The following is a 21,256-nucleotide window of genomic DNA, read 5'->3' as shown; positions in this document are numbered from 1 at the left end:
ACCCAACATTTTATATTAAGTAAAAACCTTAAAAACCTACTCAGCTAGGTAGAAGAGTAACTTATCTGGTCTTTGGCAACATTGATTTTATGTAGATTGTAAAACAAACCGGTACTTGTGCACTTATTAAACCGTGAAATAATAACGTTAGCATTTAGAAAGCCATTCTTGACATGGGACAGGAAGGCATTTTGTAACTCTTCCGTACTTTCACCTGACAATTTAATAAAAAAAATAAAGATATCGTAAAACTTTAATTTAACTTGTAAATAGTATTTTAAAATAGCGCGGTTCAATGTGCACAAGCACCAACAAACCCGATATTTTCTTTCCATCACTGTGGTCTGGTACGTACATCATACAATTTTATTTATTTTTGGTTTCAGGGAGAATTTTGAACAAGAACCATATAATCGTCTATGCACTAATTTTATTTGAATTTTCTTCGAAAATTGTTTATGACGGACTAACTTTAGTGACACTTAAGATAATTTAAGATACACTTAAGATAATTTTAGGCGAAATATTACAACGGTGACTATGCTACAATTGAATCGATTCATTCTAGCTAAAATCAAAAAGAAAAAAGAAAACACGAGGTGATGATGATCACAGAAAAGTAATTTAGATCGATTTTCAGTATTAAACAACAAAACATACATCGATATCAAAACAAGTTAATTTTATCCACTTACCAATTCTTTCCAGTTGTAGACATTTTTCACAGAATCATCCGATAAAAATTAAAAACTTATATTAACAATAAATATATCAGGAAAGACGAGATGAAAAACACATGGTGGAAACGGAAGTGAATTTTTTCTTTATGTTTTATGCGCATGCGTTCAATAAATTTACTTCCGGTTGTAAAGAAACCTAGTGTTAACGTTTTTTGATGATTTCTATTTTTGTTTTTGTTGCTGTAATAAATCAATAAGTTATTGTTTTCTTTTCCAATATTTTGTTATTCTGAAAAAAATAGCCTAGTCCACTTGCTTATTTTAAAACTGTTAAAAATGAAACAAAAGGGACGTTTCCAGGGAACTCACGGTGGAGCAGAATGGGCAACAGAAACCGGAAGTAAACAAAAACACGCGGAACTTGAGGATAACAAAACAAATAATATTTTGAAGTAGTTATTAGTATTAGTGACATTAATTATTTTGATACAAATCCAGAATTCAATTTAATTAAAAAAATAAAAATACAGAAAGATCTTCACGGAACAAAAATTTTATATTCCAAAAATTACGTTAGATCAAGAATTCGGGGGCGGACCCGAAGAATCTTGTATTTTTTTTTTTTTTTTTTTTTTTTTCAGTAGATTATTATCGAATGGACACTAGTCTACCACCACCAGATTATCAAGAAAAAACAATGAAAAAATCAATATTTAAATATTTGTAGGTGTGCTCAATTTCTAATGTCACGTTATAGTAAATTGATCACCAATTAATTAAAGAACATTTCAACATTTTTATGCCAAATTTCGCAAATTTAGCCGGTTTTTAAATTTCGCTTTTTAAATTATCTCAAAAATGCCAAACTACTTTTAAAATGTTAAATTTACGAAATTTCCCTTAGAAAGCGTCGAGTGGTTCTAAACTGGTGATCGATTTACTAGAACGTTGAATTAGAAACTGAGCACCCCTACAAATATTTGAATATTAACTTATTTTCATTTTCGTAATAATCTGGTAGACGAATGTCCATTTGATAATAATCCGCTGTAAAAGTTGAAAAGAGACGAAAAAAAAAATGTACAGACTTTTAGATTACCTGGCTCCTTTTTTTTGTTGTGTGTGTGTGTGTGTGTGTGTGTGTGTTTTAAAGTAGTTTTTAACATTATCTAATTATTGGAATTCTTTTTTAAGATGAGTAATTTATATATTTTATTTATTCATTTTGGACTATTATCCTCATCTTTTATAGTTGTTTTTTAACGACGTTTTGGCCAACTATTCCTCTGGCCTTCGTCAAGTTGTTAACCATGACGGGATAGGAATGCTAAATCTGTGCGAGCCTTTCCTAGTCTCACACAAAAACACACGTTCACATTTCAAGCTATATTACTTGTCATATACATACGCGCACACAAACATACGCGCCCACGTCCACACACGTACATATATTCACGTTCGCGTACATACACTCACATTCACGTGTATATACACACATGCTAACATACACACATGTACTCACACACGCGCAAACGTACGCACACAGATGGACGACGTCACTTCCTTTCAAAGGAAATACACACATGCGCAAAAGACCACCGGAAACAAGTATAAAAGAAGGAGCAATAAGCGGCTTCTTCCTTTTTAAGACCAGCCCTTGGGCTGAGAGGTTCGAGGAACCACCGCGTCCCTTTTGGGAGGCGCGTACCTCACACTCCTTGCTACTATGTGGGGCAAAAAGCTAACAGACCGTACGTACAGATTCTCACTCTTTCTCTCTCTATCTACTACTGGTTCCTGAGAACACCTTCGCGTAGTTGACTGTTAACTGACGTCAACCCTCTATCCTTTTCTTTGTCTACCCGATGGACTGCCATTTCTCGTTCTATTACATTACTCATTTCTCTTCCCACACGCGAACAAACGATAGTGACCTGAACTTGAAATGAACACACATTTCTTTTTCTTTCTACAACACCAGTCCCGCAACGAACGATGGTTACACCCGCACGGACATGAACACATGTTATATCTAAAACATTCATTCTTTCAACAGTAAATAAATGACACGTTTATCTTAGCGATCAATTGAGTCTTTGTTTCCTTCAATTCCATTCGTTTCATTATTTTCTTGTGGCGAGTTAGGGTATTATTATATCCTGGTCCGCAACAAATCTTCAACTATATCTTTAGTAATTACTGCCTTCCAACTAATTCTGGCCGGCTTTGGATAGTATTGAAACCGCTATGCTCACCTGGAACTGTGGAGATTCAACGTCTCTATCCACTGCTCACAGGCCCCGCCACAATTTACAAATCTGATGAAGGCCAGAGAAATAGTTGGTCGAAACGTTGTTAAAAAACAACAATTATAAAAGATGAGGATAATAGTTCAAAATAAATAAATAAAAAATAGTTTTTAATGAGTTATTTTTTTTTTTTTTGCATCTAAAATATTTACCTTTCACAATGTTTAAGCCAACAAAGATTGTTTTAGACACACGAAGCAATTTTTAATGTCTAAACATAATTTATTGATCTATCTTGCTGATTGTTTCCTGATAAATATAATAAAGTGCTCCTTTGAGCTTCAATCTATGGTTCTCTCCCAGCCAAACTTTCATAAAAAGCACTCATCTAACTACAACCACTGTAACGTGGTCGTTTCTTTTTAATTGTTTTGTTACACTTCACACCTCTCAGACCCACACGCTGTCTGGTACCAACACAAAGGAACAAACAAATTATATAGGAAAAAAATAAAAATTTTAGTGGACTGGTGGATATATTATACATATCCCCCAGTCGTACAAGATAGGAGAAATGATTTGAATTGGGAAAGGAAAAATGAATTGCTTTGAGGAAGGAATGAACAGCGCGTTTACTTGAATTAAATGAACTAGGATTTATTTTGTGAAGAAACAAATGAAAGAAAAGGGTACAACACGTGTTCATGTCCGTGTTCGTCTCTTGCTGTTTACTGGTGAGAAGGAAAGTCTATTGTCATAGAGAGAGAAAGGGAGAAAGTCAATCCAGTTTGGTGTGCGTCTCTCACTGTTAGCTGGTGAGAAGGAAAGTCTGTTGTAGTATATAGAGAGAGAATGAGAAAAAGTCAATCCAGGCCATGGAGAGAGAAGGCATATAAAGTGTACATACTGTCTGTTAGCTCGTGCCTCATACATAGTCGCAGGGGACGTGACATGCGTGGGCGCCCTGAAAGGGGGGCAAATGGTCCGACGACCGCTCAGCTCGAGAGCTAAGTCAAAAAGGGCTGGAAACAGCTTGTCTCTTGCTTTTATAATTGTTTCCGGTGGTCTTTTGCGCATATGTGGATTTTCCTTGAAAGGGGAAGTGACGTCGTCCATGTGTGCATACATGTGCGCGTATATGTGGGTACATGTGTGTACGTTAGCATGTGTGTGTATACACGTGAATGTGAGTGTATGTACGCGAACATGAATATATGTACGTGTGTGGGCGTGCGTGCGTATGTTTGTGTGCACGTATGTATATGACAAGTAATATAGCTTGAAATGTGAACGCATGTTTTTGTGTGAGACTAGAAAAGGCTTGCGCAATACTCCCCTTCCTAGGAAAAAAAAATATATGCAATGTATAAATATTTATATATATTTTTTTGTAAGTAATGTTTTCGGCAATTGACTTTTCGTCCTGTTTTTTTTGCTGTTGGTGTGGTTGTTTGAAAAAAAACCGAGTGTGTTCGTAAAAAAAGTATTTACTTATGCGTGGAAAAGCGTTTACTCTGTTTTTTTTTAGGCTGACATTTGTTTGTTTGGTTTTTGTTGTGTGCTGACATGTGGAACGAGTTGCTTGGACAGTGAAGTGAATTGTTCATTTGGAAGGAAAATTTTTTTGCGTTGACGTGGTGTGTGTATTTGCCAGTGTCTTTGTAAGTGGGTCTGCAGCCTGTGTGTACATTGTTTGGACGGGCGCTAGTATTCGTTCTTGTTGAACGATGAATGTGGTTGCCGGCTGTCAACGAAACTTCCAAGTTGTGAGTTTATCAGCGTGCGTGGGGCATCTCAACTCGTATTGTTGATTCAACTTCTTCCTATGTGTTGATAGGGATGTCCTGTAATTGTTTCTTTGTTGTTGCGTCTGCTGTGCGGGAGAGAATGTGTATAGGCCTATGTGATTTTGCTCCTCGCGTTTGTTGCAGGGTAATGTCAGGAAACCGTGAAAAATGTTTGTTGAGCTCAAATTTTTTTTTTTTTTTAATTCGGTATGAAGTCGACAGCTCCGTGATTGTTTTCTGCCGAGTCTTATGAGGGGTTTCGTCATTGTTGTTTGTAGTAGTTATTCCTGTCTGTAGTGGTTCACTTGTTTTTCTTTGTTAAAAAGTTTGTTTTTTCTTTATCAAATAAAATGCACGTTTCACTCAAAACAATTCCTTTCAAAAAAAAGTAGGGTCACCATGTGTGTTCGTTTCACATCAGTCGGGCACCAGTTTTTTGTGGGACTTGTGGTTTAGAAGGAAATGTGTGTTCCTCTCACGTTCGGGTGTCACCATTTTGTAGCGGTCTAGGGTATAGAAGGAAATGCGTGTTCATCATCACGTCGCGTTCACCAAATTATAGTGGACTGGTGGATATATTATACATATCCCCAAGTCATACAAGATAGGAGAAATGATTTGAATTGGGAAAGGAAAAATGAATTGCTTTGAGGAAGGAATGAACAGCGCGTTTACTTGAATTAAATGAACTAGGATTTATTTTGTGAAGAAACAAATGAAAGAAAAGGGTACAACACGTGTTCATGTCCGTGTTCGTCTCTTGCTGTTTACTGGTGAGAAGGAAAGTCTATTGTCATAGAGAGAGAAAGGGAGAAAGTCAATCCAGTTTGGTGTGCGTCTCTCGCTGTTAGCTGGTGAGAAGGAAAGTCTGTTGTAGTATAGATAGAGAATGAGAAAAAGTAAATCCAGGCCATGGAGAGAGAAAGCATATAAAGTGTACATACTGTCTGTTAGCTCGTGCCTCATACATAGTCGCAGGGGACGTGACATGCGCGGGCGCCCCGAAAGGGGGGGGGCAAATGGTCCGACGACCACTCAGCTCGAGAGCTAAGTTGAAAAGGGCTGGAAACATCTTGTCTCTTGCTTTTATAATTGTTTCCGGTCGTCTTTTGTGCATGTGTGGATTTCCCTTGAAATGGGAAGTGACGTCGCCCATGTGTGCATACGTGTGCGCGTATATGTGCATATATGTGAGTACATGTGTGTACATTAGCGTGTATGTGTATACATGTGAATGTGAGTGTATGTACGTGAATGTGAATATATGTACGTGTATGGGCGTTCGCGCGTGTGCTTGTGTGCGCGTATGTATATGACAAGTAATGCATGTTTTTGTGTGAGACTAGAAAAGGCTTGCGCAAAATACAACTCTACATTTTTTTTAGTGCAAATGAAATGCGCTTATTCGTAGTTCTTTCAAAACAACACATTTTATTATAATCTATTACGTTTTACACGTGTACACATTATTGAGAGTTTACCTGCTGGACTAGACAGCAGAACACATATCTTTCACAAATAGAGAACTACATCATGGCAAGTAAGAAAAAATAATGTATTGTCTAAAAAAGAATTCCTGATGAGAACTTTGTTCTTTTGTTTTTTCTTTTTTTTGTTTGTGTTTTACATAGGAGTCCCCATTTATCAAGGTCCAGAGGCCACTCGAGGATAAGGATTAAAGAATGAACAGTAGTCAGGGGGGCAATATCATAGTAATCGTTAGTAGTGTAAATTTGGTAAATTGGATTACTTAAGGGGAACAGCTCATCAAGAACTTGTTTACATCGGACTTGAAGACGACCATGTAATCAGCTGGAAAGCAGGTAAATGGGAGACAGTTCCACAGGTGTGCAGTTCTAAGAAAGAAGCTTTGTACATGGAATATATGTTTAGGTTTAGGTACAGATAACGAGTGGGGTAAATTATTGAAAGTGTTTTCAACTAGACGAGTGTTTCTTGTGAAAGTTTGGCGAGGGTGGACAATAGATTGGAACTCAGACAAGATAGGTCCTGAACTGTCATCTAGGCTTCAGACTCTGTCCCATCGACCAGATGTTGCATCCCTCTGCCTGTTCTACAAATACTTTAATGGTGAATGCTCTGACGAACTGCAAACACTTGTACCTCCTCGACGTAACTACCCCCGACAAACCCTACAAACTAGTAAGTCTCATCCCTTTACAGTAGAGATCCCTAGGTATAAGAAAGCCTTTTACTCCAATAGTTTCTTCCCCAGAACTGCAGGTCTTTGGAACTCCCTTCCGGGATTCTGCTTTCTCAACTGTACTGATATGCAGAAGTTCAAGTGTAATGTGAACAAACATCTTTCTACTCATCTCCCTTCATAATGCCCCTGCAAATTAAGTCCCTGATAGTAGCCCCCTGCTTCAAAGTGGCACTGTGCCTTGTTTGGGGTGGTGCCTTGTTTGGGTATTTGGGGTGAAAATTGAATTAAAAAAAAAAAAGACAAGCACTTGCCATAAAAATAACGATAAAGCAGAGACAGGCTCGCAACATCTCTTCTGTGAGAAAGAGGCTGCGTGCGTTCTATCCCAACTATTATCAATGGACCTGAGGTCATCTCGTCAGCATCAGACAAGGCCAAACTATTTGCCAAGAACTTTGCAGCTAATTCTACTCTATGCAACAATGACCATCAACTCCCTGTATTTCCTCCTATAACAGACAACACACTATGCAACATACAAATATCTGTGCGTGAGGTTGCCAAGCTAATCAAGAACCTTGATTCCAGTAAAGCAACTGGCCCTGATGGCATTCCAATTATAGTGCTGAAAAAGCTCCAACCAGAACTTGCCCCCATACTTACAAAACTGTTTAAGCGTTGCCTTAAGGAGAAGTGCTTTCCAACACCCTGGAAAACCTCATCAGTATGCCATGTATTTAAAAATTCAGGTGAAAAGTCATCTCCCTCTCAGTACAGACCAATAAGTCTCCTGTGTGTCATGAGTAAGTTGTTGGAATCCATATTAAATAAAGAAGTAGTCAACCACCTCAACAGAAACAACCTTCTTAGTGACATGCAATATGGTTTCCGCTCGGCAAGATCTACAGCAGATGTGCTAACGGTTATATCACATAGGATTAGTGAATCTCTTAACAAAGGTTTCCATTCCAGGGCAATTGCTTTTGACATATCGAAGGCCTTCAATAAGGTATGGCATAAAGGCCTACTTCACAAGATTTACAGCTACAGTATTACTGGAAATGTTTTCTCAATCATTAAATCATTTCTCTCTGATAGGTTCATAAGAGTAGTGGTTGATGGGCAGAAATCAGAGGCCCACAGTATTAATGCTGGAGTTCCCCAAGGGTCCATCCTGGGCCCAACTCTCTTCCTGATCTACATCAATGATCTCCCAAAACACATACTTAAATCATTTGTTGACATCTATGCTGATGATACGACCATCTATGGCAACACATCAAAGGCTGTAAATGACAAAGTTCTCTCTAATTCTGTCTCCTCTGATCTTGAGCGCATGGTACAATGGGGGAAGAGGTGGCTGGTCAGTTTTAATGCATCCAAAACCAAGCTTCTATCTTTACATCATCAACGCTCTGATCCCCATCTGGCATTATTTGAAATGGATGGCTCTCGTCTTGGGGAGGCTTCATGTTTTGACAAGCTTCTGGAATTGACCTTTACTCCTGATCTGAAATGGAACACATACATCAAATCTGTTGCCAGGGATGCTGGGAAAATGGTGGGATCCTTCTACCGCTCCAGAAGATATCTCACTACTAATGCAATTCTCTATCTGTATAAAAGCCAAGTACGCCCAAGGATGGAGTACTGCTGCCACATTTGGGCAGGAGCTGCTAAAAACAGCCTATCCTGCCTTGACAGAGTACAAAATAGACTTCGTGGTTTAGTGGGGGATGCCCTTTTCTCTTCCCTGCAACCTCTCTCCCACAGAAGAGACGTCGCGAGCCTGTCTTTGTTTTATCGTTATTTCCATGGCAGGTGCTCGTCTGAGCTCCAATCCCTCGTCCCCCCTCACCAATCTTTCATGAGAAACACCCGTCTGGCTGAAACTACTGTCAATAATTTTCCCCACTCTTTATCTGTGCCTAAATCCAAATGTAGATTCCATGAGCAAATCTCCTTTCTTAGAACTGCACGCCAGTGGAACTCTCTGCCGCTTGCCTGTTTCCCACCTGACTACAACTTAGACATCTTCAAGTCCAACATAAACAAACTCCTGACAAACCGCCCCCTTAAGTAAGACACTCTATCAAAACCCCCAATACTAATGATAACTACAATACTATCTCATTGATTACTGTACACGCAATAACCCTTATCCCTGAGTGGCCTTCGGGCCTTGATAAGTGGTGACACCCCTCCAAAAAAAAACTGTCAAGGCAGGATAAGGTCTTTCTAGCAGCTCCTTCCCAGATGTGGCAACAATACTCCATCCTTGGACGTACCTGGCTCTTATATAGGTATTGTTATATTGCTATAGACATTGTTACAAATCGAAAATTAGAAACTTTAAATAAATGAATGTTTATTTAAAAAAACAAAAAAATATCACACATGTCTAATCTTCTAACCATCATGTTCTAAATTTCATTTTCTTTGTGCTTCTAAAAAATGGATTTCTATTAATTTGACATTTTCAAGGTCTTTTCACACACACATGCGCTTTTTAAAAGTCTCCTTCTCCCCATCACCTTGCACCGTCTAGCCAGTGCTTTTTTGCACATCTATCTTGCCCTGAATGCACTTCGCTTCTCTCGAACATGTGGTGTATTTTTCTCTCCTTTTCTTGTAAAAATACCCAGCATTACAATCTTCAAAGGAAGAAAATTTAAAAAAAGAAAAGAAGCAAACCTGAAGTCCTACCTAACTAATATTCCTGGTGAACCAAGTGCAAAAGAGATCCAGACAATTGCACTTAAGGGAACAACGAGGATACTAAAAAGAGCTCTCGGTTGGTTTCAATAAAAAGCAGGGCAATGTTGGCAGCTGGTTTGGCTCCCACATTACAATCTTCAAAGGAAAAAAAAAAAAAAAAAAAAGAAGCTAATTTGCATACCAATAATTTTCCCCTATTCTCTATCTGTGCCTGAATCTAAACACATTCCATTAGCAAGGTTTCCTTCCTAGAACTGCCTGCTTGTGAAACTCTGTTCCACAGCTGACTACAACGTGGTCAACTTCAGTTCAATGTAAACAAGTTTTTGCTATCCCATCCGCTTAAATAATCAAATTCCACTCAATTTCCACCAAAAACGATCACTAAATTATTTTCTCCATGACCACAGTACACTCACTAACCGTAATCCTCAAGTGACCTTTGGGCCTTGATAAGTGGTGACTACCTACCTTGTAAAAAAAAAAAAAAAAAAAGAACCCACTTTTATTTATTTTAGTTTCTTACGGTTCAGTCAAGTATGTGGTCTGGTCCCTGGCTTTAATAGAAGTCATCTTTGATGATGACAGCATCTTTATATAAAGCCCAGAATTACACTGGCATTTAATATGTGGTCTGGTCCCTGGCTTTAATAGAAGTCATCTTTGATGATGACAGCATCTTTATATAAAGCCCAGAATTACACTGGCATTTAATATGTGGTATGGTCCCTGGCTTTAATAGAAGTCATCTTTGATGATGACAGCATCTTTATATAAAGCCCAGAATTACACTGGCATTTAATATGTGGTATGGTCCCTGGCTTTAATAGAAGTCATCTTTGATGATGACAGCATCTTTATATAAAGCCCAGAATTACACTGGCATTTAATATGTGGTATGGTCCCTGGCTTTAATAGAAGTCATCTTTGATGATGACAGCATCTTTATATATAGCCCAGAATTACACTGGCATTTAATATGTGTTATGGTTCCTGGCTTTAATAGAAGTCATCTTTGATAATGACAGCATCTTTATATATATAGCCCAGAATTACACTGGCATTTAATATGTGGTATGGTCCCTAGCTTTAATCGAAGTCATCTTTGATGATGACAGCATCTTTATATAAAGCCCAGAATTATACTGGCATTTAATATGACTTTTTTTTTTTACTCACATTCACCCCTAACAAAGGCATATCACCAATTGGACGAAAGGGGCTATTAATTGGGAGTATGCCTAGGAAAGATTAACAAGACGTTGGTTTACATTACATCAGTGGCGTACCTATGTAAAATGGCGCCCATGGCAAAGTTTGAATGTGCGCCCCTTCTTAATAATTTATACCTTAGATATACCTAACTACTAATTTTAATTTTTGTCAAGCAATTTTTGCGCCCATGTCAGAGCGGCGCCCATGGCACGGGCCATGCCTGCCATACCCTAGATATGCCACTGTATTACATTTAAACTTCTGCATATCAGTACAGTAAAGGAAGCAGGTAGCAGGAAGGGAATTCCAAAGTTTAGCTGTTCGGGGGAAGAAACTATTAGAGTAGAAAGCTTTCTGGCATTGGCATATTTACGTCGAGAGGGCACTAGAGACTGTGACAAAGATGGAGCACCCTTGAAACAAACTTTGCACATATCTCATACATCTTCAATTCTTCGCGAATAACTGGGTGTACAGTTCCCACACTGACATCAAACTCAGCACTTATTGTCTCTATAGACACACAACTGTTCTTATGTATGAAATTCTTTATTTGCCCAATCAACTCTAGTGTTCTGACTTTCTCTCTCCTCCTATACCTCTCATCATCTCTTATAAGCTCCCTGCCTTCCTTGAATCTCCTATGCCACTCAAAATGATGCTCGATTCATGCAAGATGGTCCAAAAGCAGTCTAAAGCATTCCATGTATTTCTGTGGCATTTTCTCCAAGTTTAAAACAGAATCTTGTTGCATATCATTCTTCTAAAGTATCCTCTCATACCGATTGAATTTTTGAAATTCACCAGCCGTGACAATCAATCAGGCTTTAGTAGGGTGTATTTCAATTCCTGCTGTAGCTGTTGATCTGAACCTGAAATCATAAAAATTGATCAGTTATCTCATATATCTCGTATAGCATTATTGTATAGCGTTATCTCGTATAGCAATAACAGATGGAAGTAAATTAAGGAGGGACAACATTTGGGTGAACACCGGCCACGACTTCGCATTTCTTTATTTCTGAAATCTTAAAAGCCATGTGGGAAGACGAACCAGGTATGAAAGAAAAAAACAACAACAAAAACTTTATTTACATACGAAGTTTTATTTCTTTTTGGTTTTTATTAATTAAATTTTTATTTTCCAGCCATTTTGGATTTGAGAGAAAGGCACGAGAGGATTTTTATGACCTTCGAATTTATTATATTCAATTTAGAACAACGGGATTTTAGTTTCAAATTTTTAGTTTTCCTTTCTAGGATGGGCGAGCCTCGTCGGGGACTGGTGCAGTTTTAGCATCCACTGGCAAATTAACTGTTGGTACTTATGCAGAGAAGGTACCGTGCTGAAATAATAACGTCATCATTTAGAAAGTCATTCTTAACATGGGGAGGGGATGGTATTTCGTAACTATTCCGTACTTTCACTGGTATTTTTTTAGAGTAGGTCCACCTTCAAAAAACATATCATAAAACTTTAATTAAACTTGGAAATACGATTAAAAAAAATAGCGCGGATCAGTAAGTGCATTAGCACCCTTTTTCGAAACAAACCCAATGTGTTAGAAAGGGTAAATTTTCAGATTAGCTCCACCTCCACAATTTTCTTTTAAATGACGACTTTTGAAGTTTTTCGACTATGCTGAATACGAAAATCGGGTACTCCTTGGGCGTTGAGTTCCATGGCGACCAGCATAAAAACAAGCACCGCTCCCTGACGCAAGCACACGTAACAGTTTTTTATTTACTGACGTTGTCGTAGTAACTAAACGATTATTTGTCACATTATTTATTTATTTTTTATTTAAAAAAAAAAGTTTGGGTTTGTTTTACTATACACATAGATTCGAAAAAGATGTTAAAAAACAACTATTTAACAAATAAATGTTATGAAAGGCAAGATAAATTATTTTTCTACCTAACTGGATAAGTTTTTTGTTTTTAATACTCATGAATAGTTGAGCCAACGTAAATAAATAACACGTTTGTAAAAGTGAGAAATTAACAGATGGTGTAGATACTAAGCCAACGTAAATGTTACTGTGCATGCGTTAGCCTTTACTAAGGGAGTGACTATTAAATAAATATGCTGGCCAGCCTGGAACTGAACGCCCAAGGAGTACCAATGGCTGTGAAGTCTTGATAATCACACTTCAAAATCTATATATCTATAAAAGTGAACGTGTCTGTGTGTGCGTCTGTGTACATTTCCCTACGCAATTACTCTGTCAATTTTAAGTCTACAGACTCGAAATTTGATATACAGGGTACTGAGATTTGGGAAAATCTTTGTAATCCGTTTTCGGCCAGAAATTTGGCTGTTAAAGGGTCAAAGTTCAACGATTTGACCTTTGAGAACTCTACCAAACTCCTGCCGGCAATTTGGGGTATAAACAATTGAAATTTTAGATATAGGTTCCTTGGACATGGATCTAACTTAATAACTTGGTTTGAGCCCAAAACAATAAATGTTCAGCAGTCATTATAGAGATCAAATTTTAAAAAAATTTGACCTCTGCGGTCTCTACCAAATTACTCAGACAATTTCTGGTCTAAACATTTTAAATTTTACATAAAGGGTATTCAGAGATTGGGCAAGCTTTTTAATCGGTTTGGGTCGAAAATTTGAGCTACCAATATATAAATGTATGTTTGCATGTCTGCCTAAAACTTTCGACAAAGGCGACGGATTTTTACGAAGTCAGTATCGTTTTGAAGCTCGACCTTTCAGACGACAAATATCGAAAAATTGGCTAAAAACATTAATATCTTCACCTTCAACTAGGCACATTTTTACCGGGGGGGGGGTCGCTTTTTTCGCCGATATTTTCGAAAGTTATCCTTTCCTTTCGAATTAAGCCGAGCAAAGTAACAGACGCAGACAAATTTCGAAACAAACAAACCGGAAAAAGAAAAAAAAAAAAAAAAAATAGAAATACAATAAATAAAAAAAAAAACTACTGTAAATTTACTTAATATATATATTTATTTTTTCAAGAAAAGTTACATTTTGTATTGTTTATTTATTTTTATTTTTATTTATTTTTTTAGCAACAACAAATTGTTTTTTTTTTTTTAACCAAGGTTGCGGAATCGGATGGTAAAAGTCCGACTCCGACTCCTAGAATTCATAGGATGCCAACTCTAACTCCTTTGATATCTTCGACTCCGTACCCCTTGACCCCTATGTGGAAATCTATTCTGCAGATCCATATACCAGCCTCCCACACCTATTCAGCAAGCATTTTATAAATACTTTTTATGTATATTATTTTTTATGTTCAACATTCACTTGTATGATAAATATACTCACATATAAACTCAACCAGCTTTATAGAATAATTTAAGATAACAAAGGGATAAAAAATTTACAATTAAATTTTATTATGCTATCAGTTCAAAGGGGAATACAGTATTTAGGGATAAGGAAACCTCTTTAGGCGATGCCATTTCGTCCATCCAATAAGTCCACTGCATGCCATATAATGATCTTTTGGCTAGGAACAACGTGTACTATCCCATTTTTTTGAGTTGGCCTTATGCCTAATTGTTTATTTTTTGTTTAACATTTGTAATTTCTACATTTGCAGAAAATAAATGATGAAAGTGTAGTATCTGTTCTGATACTACATTTCACCATGATCTCAATCAGTGGAGGAGGAGTACCTCTAAACTCTGGCAATTCTTATTTTTGTTCCTATCCAGAGTGCTCCTTTTTGGGGAACTGGATTTTCCCCACATTAAAAACTGACCTTGTGTCTAACTCTGCCCTCGTGGGGAGATAAGTAAATGGGAAATATATAAATTACATATCTCAAAGGATTGCAACAAAACAAAACAAAAAAAAAAAACTACCACTGAGAATTTTTGCATTTCATAAACTTAGCTTGATTATTGTCTATTCTGCTTGAAAAAAGTGTATTTATGACAACAAATGAAATCCTCCACTCTCTGAAACAGATGGTGGCATACTGAATGTAAGCAATGGACAGTTGCAATCTGGAGATATCTGACATCTACCCAGATATTAAACTAATATGTACAAGGCGTGTTTGAATCAATTCCCACTTTATTTTATTTATTTATTTTTTTACTCATGTTCACCCCTTACAAAGCATATCACCACTTGGACGTAAGAGGCTACTATTTGGGACCATGTCTAGGAAAGATTAACAAGATATTTGTTTATGTTACATTTAAACTTCTGCATATCAGTACAGCCAGGGAAACAGGCAGCAGCAAGGGAATTCCAAAGTCTAGCTATTTGAGGGAAGAAACTATTAGAATAGACAGCTTTCTGGCATTTACGCACAACAGCAGTGAAGGGGTGAGATCTTATTGCTAAGCGGGTTTGTCGGGATATGTACGTCGAGGGGGTACAAGTGAAACAAGTTCATCAGAATACATTCCATTAAAATATTTGTAAAGCAGGCACAGTGATGCAACATTGCGGTGATGAGACAGAGGCTGGAGCTTAGTTGATAAAATGGGGCCGATTAGAATTAGCAACTCTTGATCTATTTATACCATTATATTCATTTATTTATGACTGAATGAATAAGGTCAACCAGGTTATAAATGGTTAATATTTTTTATACCTACAGACACTAGTGTTTCATGCTAACGCAATCATCAGTGTAGGTTACAAAGGGTGGAGACATGTTGCTGTCAGTTGTGCTGTACCTGAAATTTTGTGAAAATGGATTCACGGCAAATAATTCAATCTTCTGTTTGTTCTTTCGTGTTTATATGAGTTCAAAATCAGAATTAGTTCAAGCGGGTCATAAAAGGTTAATGGCAAGAAAATCTTAAATTGTTCTCTTTTTTTTGTCAGATCGAATTAACGAAAAACCAAGTGGATTTGAATTCTGGCGTACAAAATTAAAGAGCGCCAAGTATGTGGTTGCACCGATGGTAGACCAGAGCGAACTGGCGTGGAGAATGCTGAGCAGGAAATATGGTGCTCACTTGTGCTATACACCAATGCTACATGCTTCCGTTTTTATTCGAAACCTAACCTACCGGGAAGAATCCTTGATGACTTGTGGAGAAGACAGACCACTTATTATACAGGTAAGGAAAAATAAATCATTTGATAAAAAAAAAAAAAAATGCAGAATTCTCGTAAAACACATTTAAATATACACTAGTGGGACCTGTGGAAATTCCACAACGGACTCTTTCATATGTGATATGTGATATATATTGATATATAGCCTTTTATGTATTAGACTAAAATAAAGTGTAATGGGCACGTTACGATCTTAGCGGAATTCAAAAATCAAAATATTGAATCTCAAGTAAAATTAATGGTATCTACTTAATTGTCATGTCGCAGTAATTAACATATCCAAAAATTATGAAGGTCCTGGATATGACCTTAAACTATATCCGATGGTGAGGGCCCCAGCTTGCAGGCCTTAGGGAGTGTGGAGCCACCCTTTAATTGCCATTGCTCCCAGGTCCACTCTGACCCGGAGTGGTAGCACCTGTTAGGGTCCCAACTATGGGTTAAATAGAATACGACTTAAAAAACAAATATACTATATTAAAAAATCGTTCTTCAAAATCATCAGATTCGGCATTAAATAACCTGAAAAGGGTTGATATGCAGTAAAACAAAACAACCAACCAACCAAAAATTATGAAAGACAATAAGGTAGAAAATTAATTATTAATGGAAACAAGTTTTCCAAGACAATTACAAAAAAATTGAGTTTTGCTCAATTGGTCTAAAATTCTCAAACTTTTCAGAAAATATTTACCTTTCTTTTGTTCCGAGTCAAACTCTGCAAAACTGTAGAAAAATTTCAGCCCCTTAAAAAGGTTGTAATCACATTGACACAAACTAAAAATCAAATTTTATGGACAAAGTATAGAATAAGGACCCCAGAAGCCGAAAGATTCAAAGGGGACATTTTTCAATCATTGCCAGTTGACTGTCAAGGCATGTGTCATTTGTAAATATACACAACTTGAGATTCGTGAAGGGGGGGGGATATATTTTTATGTACGGTGCGTTTTTCAGGAGGGGGGGTGCTTTCTTTTTTTTTCAAAAAACCTTTCAATAAAGGAACATAGAGATGGTGTCTATAGATTAATTTCTTGTTTTAAAATGCTTTCATTCCCTATGATTATTCAATTTCGTATTTTGTTTTCTTTTAAGCATTTAAGAAAAACCTTAATTATTTATTTTTGTAATATAGGCTGCGTTTTTATTTTTTTTCTTTGTTCTCATGTACTTTTTTCATCCCTGTTTCTACTCTCATTTTTTTTTTTCACTCACATGCCCCTATTCCGAATTCGTAGCAGTGGGCCACCATCAGTGGGCATTTTTTTGTACCAAAATGGTCATTAACAACTTATTCATTTTTTTAAAGTTTAACCTATTTCAAACTGATATAAATTATTGCACAATAAAATAATTAAATTAAAATAAAAATCATTTTTCTTATTTTGAATTATTGGGTTTGTATTACTGTACACATAGATTCGAAAAAGTTGTCAAAAAACAAATATATAACAAATAAATGATATCAAAGGCAAGATAAGTTACTTTTCTACCAAACTGGATATAATTTTCGTGTTTTTATTCGATGTAACATGTTTATTCAGCTAGAAAAACATGCAGTGTTTACCGATGTGTTGGAAAATTCAAAATGGCGGCCGACTCTCTCTTAAACACGGTAAGTTCGGGAAAAGGTGTTATAAATAATAAACTAGACAAAATACTGTTAGAAATTCGCTCTATATATATTACCGTGACATAGGTTTCATATATTTGGTATTTTTTTAATAGTATTTTGTCTAGTTTATTATTTTTAACACCTTTTCTCGAACTTACCGTGTTTAAGAGAGAGTCGGCCGCCATTTTGAATTGTTCAATACATCGGTAAACACTGCATGTTTTTCGAGCTGAATAAATATGTTACATTGAATAAAAACACAAAAAATATATCCAGTTTGGTAGAAAAGTAACTTATCTTGCCTTTGATAACATTTATTTGTTATATATTTGTTTTTTGACAACTTTTTCGAATCTATGTGTACAGTAATACAAACCCGAATTATTTAATCAAGTAAAAATGCCATTTTTTACTTGATTAAATGCCATTTTTTACTTGATTACTAAATTTAAAAAGTTATTCCAATTTTTACATAATTAAATACTTTGAAATAACAAAAACGAGAATTATTTGTTACTGTGCTATTTTTGCATAGTATTTTGAAGTTAAATTTAATTTCTACTCTATTTCTGTTTATTAAATTGCTAGATAAAAGTACAGAATAGTTATAAAATACCCTTCCCATGTTAAGAATGGTTTCTAAATAATAACATTATTTCAGTGCAGTATTTTTTTTTTATTTTGAATTATTTAATCAAATAAAAATTCCATGTAAAGGTAAATGAGAACCTTCAAATTTGTAAGAATATTTTTTAAATTTAGGAATTTAAGTAAAAAATGGAATTTTTACTTCAATATTTCCAAATAATAAAAATTATTTTTTAAAATTTATTTTAATTTATTTTTTTTATGTTTCATTTGTTTATCAAAAGTTTTGTCAATTGAAGTAAAGATTTAAGATTTGATGCATAAAAATTGCCTAGATCTAGAAGGAACTCCCCCACACCCATATTTTAGTAAAAACACCCAAAAATCTTCATTAATTGCAACCCACTGCTACAAATTCGGAATAGGGACATGTGAGTGAGAAAAAAGCAGTGTAGAAACGGAGATACAAAAAGTACATGAAAACCAAGAAAAAAAACAAAAAACAGCCTACATAAAAAGTAATATTTTTCTTAAATGCCTAAAATTGAATAATTGTAGAGAATGGACCCATTTTAAAATGAGAAATTACTCAATACCATCTCTCTGCATTCATTTATTGAAAAGGTATTAATACAACAGTTTCTAAAAGCAGCATTATCGTATTAACACACCGGTTCCTAAAAGGGGCATTATCATATTAACACACTAGTTCCTAAAAGCTATTGCCTTCTAATACACTTATATTTTATTTTCCTAATAAAAAATAAAATACTTGATTAATTTATGTAATTTTTGGAATATGACATGTTCATTCTGTGACAAGTACAGACATCATAAAAATTTTTCTGTATTTTTTATTTTTTTTAATCAGTGTAATTCTAAATTAGCACTACAAGGAATTATCATTTCTCTCCCCTGAAAATTGTTACGAGGTGCCTTCGGAAAGTTTCCAGAATTTTTTTGTATGGGCACTTTTATTGAAAGTGCGCATATAAAACTCTAGTCCTCTTCAAAGTAATATCCTCTAGTTTCTATGCACTTGTTGTGCCATGCCAACAACTTCTGGAAGGCCCAATAGAAGTCCTCTTGAGTTACCATGTTAATGACCTTCGTCACAGCCTCTTTCATCTCCTCAATTATCTCATTATGACAGCCTCTAAGATTTTCCTTGAGCTTAGGGAATAACCAAAAGTTACAAGGAGCAACGTCTGGACTATAGGGATGGTAAGGAACTATTTTGATGCTCATCTTGGTCACGTGGTTTAGTGGGGGATGCCCTTTTCTCTACCCTGCAACCCCTCTCCCACAGAAGAGACGTTGCGAGCCTATCCTTATTTTATCGTTATTTCCATGGCAGGTGCTCGTCTGAACTCCAATCTCTGGTCCCCCCCCCTCGCCAATCTTTCACGAAAAACACCCGTCTAGCTGAATCCACTGTGAAAAATTTCCCCCACTCTATATCTGTGCCTAAATCAAAACGCGGATTCCATGAACAAAGCTTCTCTTTCTTAGAACTGCACGCCTGTGGAACTCTGTTCCGTCTGCCTGCTTCCCTCTGGACTACAACTTGGGTGTGTTCAAGTCCAATGTTAACAAATTCCTAATGAACCGCCCCCTTAAGTAAACACTTCATCAAATCTCCACACTAATGTAATGTACTTGCAATAACCCTTATCCCTGAGTGGCTTCCGGGCCTTGATAAGTGGTGATCACTGTGTAAAAAAAAAACAAAAAAAAACAAAGATGGAGTTGTGGACTGGTGCATTTGTGCAAATCTTCTGCATCTTCAGTTCTGGGCGAATAATTGTGAGTACAGTTACCACACTGACATTAATGTTGGAGATGCCCCTCCATGGGATTAATGGACTATCTCATGACGTCACTTCCGGTATCGAGTACCGGTGCCCAGGAATCAGAGATTGGCACACGGCCAAGGAGGTCATGTGCAAATGCCCTTCAGTTAAGGAATGGTATTGCTCAACTGCTTTTGCTTGTATTCCTTCGTTTTATTACCATCTAACACCATAACAATTAAATTGTGCACTTATTGTCGCTATAAGCATACGATGGTCCTTATCCATGAAATTCTTTATTTGGCCAATCAACTCTAGTGTTCTGACTTCCTTACTCCTCCCAGACCTCTCATCATCCCTCACAGACTCCCTGTCTTCCTTGAATATCTTATGCTACTCAAAAACTGATACCCGATTAATGCAAGATGGTCTAAAATCAGTCTGAAGTATTCCATACATTTCTGTGACATTTTTTCCAAGTTTAAAACAATTTTATTGCATATTGTTCTTATAAAGTGTCCTCACGTCCAGATTGCATTTTTGAAATTCATCATCTGTGACAATCAGGCTTTAGTAGGGTGTATTCCAATTCTTGCTGTAGCTGTTGATTTTGAACCTGGAATCATAAAATTTAGTCAGTCATCTTATAAGATGTACAGCAATCACATACTGAATTTTTAAGAGTCTACAAGAGTTTTAAATGCCTGTACAAAAAAACTCTGGAAACTTTTTGAAGGCACCTCATACATTATTACTAATCTCATCTCTTGCACGGATGCTAACAATGGTTCTATTTTTGTTTCTTTTCTTCTTCTTACAAGTTCTGTGCCAACGACCCAAACACACTACTCCAGGCGGCCAAACTAGCTGAAGGTCACTGTGATGCAATTGATATCAACCTTGGTTGTCCGCAGAAAATTGCCAAGAAAGGGCACTATGGAGCATTCTTGCAAGACGAATGGGATTTACTTTATAAAATGGGTAATGTACAATATTTTTATTTTTACTCATGTTCACCCCCAACAAGGCTAAAGATATATTACCTGAAAGTACTTTGTTCAGACTCCTTGGCTTAACATTTACAGGAAACATGAGTTGGAATAGATACATTGAGATCATTGCTAAGGCTGCTGCGAAGAAGGTGGGCTCTCTCTACTATGCTAGAAAGTTACTTATGCGTGACAGTATCCTGTATCTCTACAAAACCACCATTCGTCTATGTATGGAGTATTGTTGTCACATTTGGGCTGGTTCATCTGGTACTGGCCTCTCGCTCCTGGACAGGGTCCAAAAGAGAGTTGCCAACCTGATAGGCCCCGAATTGTCATGTTGTATCCCTCTGCCTGTTTTACAAGTATTTTAATGGTGGATCC

General features: G+C 36.5%; 2 protein-coding genes across 4 annotated transcripts in view; one reads left to right on the top strand and one right to left on the bottom strand.

Moving 5' to 3' along the window:
• The window catches only part of LOC145268646 (transducin beta-like protein 3), a 66,713-nt gene extending 65,828 nt beyond the window's left edge, over positions 1–885 (bottom strand). Inside the window, exon 1 of the mRNA XM_080124125.1 lies at positions 696–885. Coding sequence (XP_079980251.1) covers positions 696–718 — 23 coding nt within the window. The 5' untranslated portion in view covers positions 719–885. The remainder of the gene's footprint in view (positions 1–695) is intronic.
• A 118-nt stretch (positions 886–1,003) lies between these two features.
• LOC145268647 (tRNA-dihydrouridine(16/17) synthase [NAD(P)(+)]-like) overlaps positions 1,004–21,256 on the top strand; it is a 59,671-nt gene continuing 39,418 nt past the window's right edge. Inside the window, exons 1-3 of one of the 3 annotated variants that reach the window (XM_080124129.1) lie at positions 1,004–1,132; positions 15,651–15,889; positions 20,705–20,864. In XM_080124129.1, coding sequence (XP_079980255.1) covers positions 15,728–15,889; positions 20,705–20,864 — 322 coding nt within the window. In that variant the 5' untranslated portion in view covers positions 1,004–1,132; positions 15,651–15,727. Of the gene's footprint in view, positions 1,133–11,749; positions 11,874–12,051; positions 12,155–15,650; positions 15,890–20,704; positions 20,865–21,256 lie in introns of those variants that run through there. The other 2 variants (XM_080124126.1, XM_080124128.1) reach the window with 2 other exon arrangements.

Source organism: Euprymna scolopes, chromosome 44, assembly GCF_053919585.1.
Source record: "Euprymna scolopes isolate OS-2025 chromosome 44, ASM5391958v1, whole genome shotgun sequence".
NCBI classification, from domain to species: domain Eukaryota; kingdom Metazoa; phylum Mollusca; class Cephalopoda; order Sepiida; family Sepiolidae; genus Euprymna; species Euprymna scolopes.
This window is presented reverse-complemented; position numbering and strand designations above follow the sequence as displayed.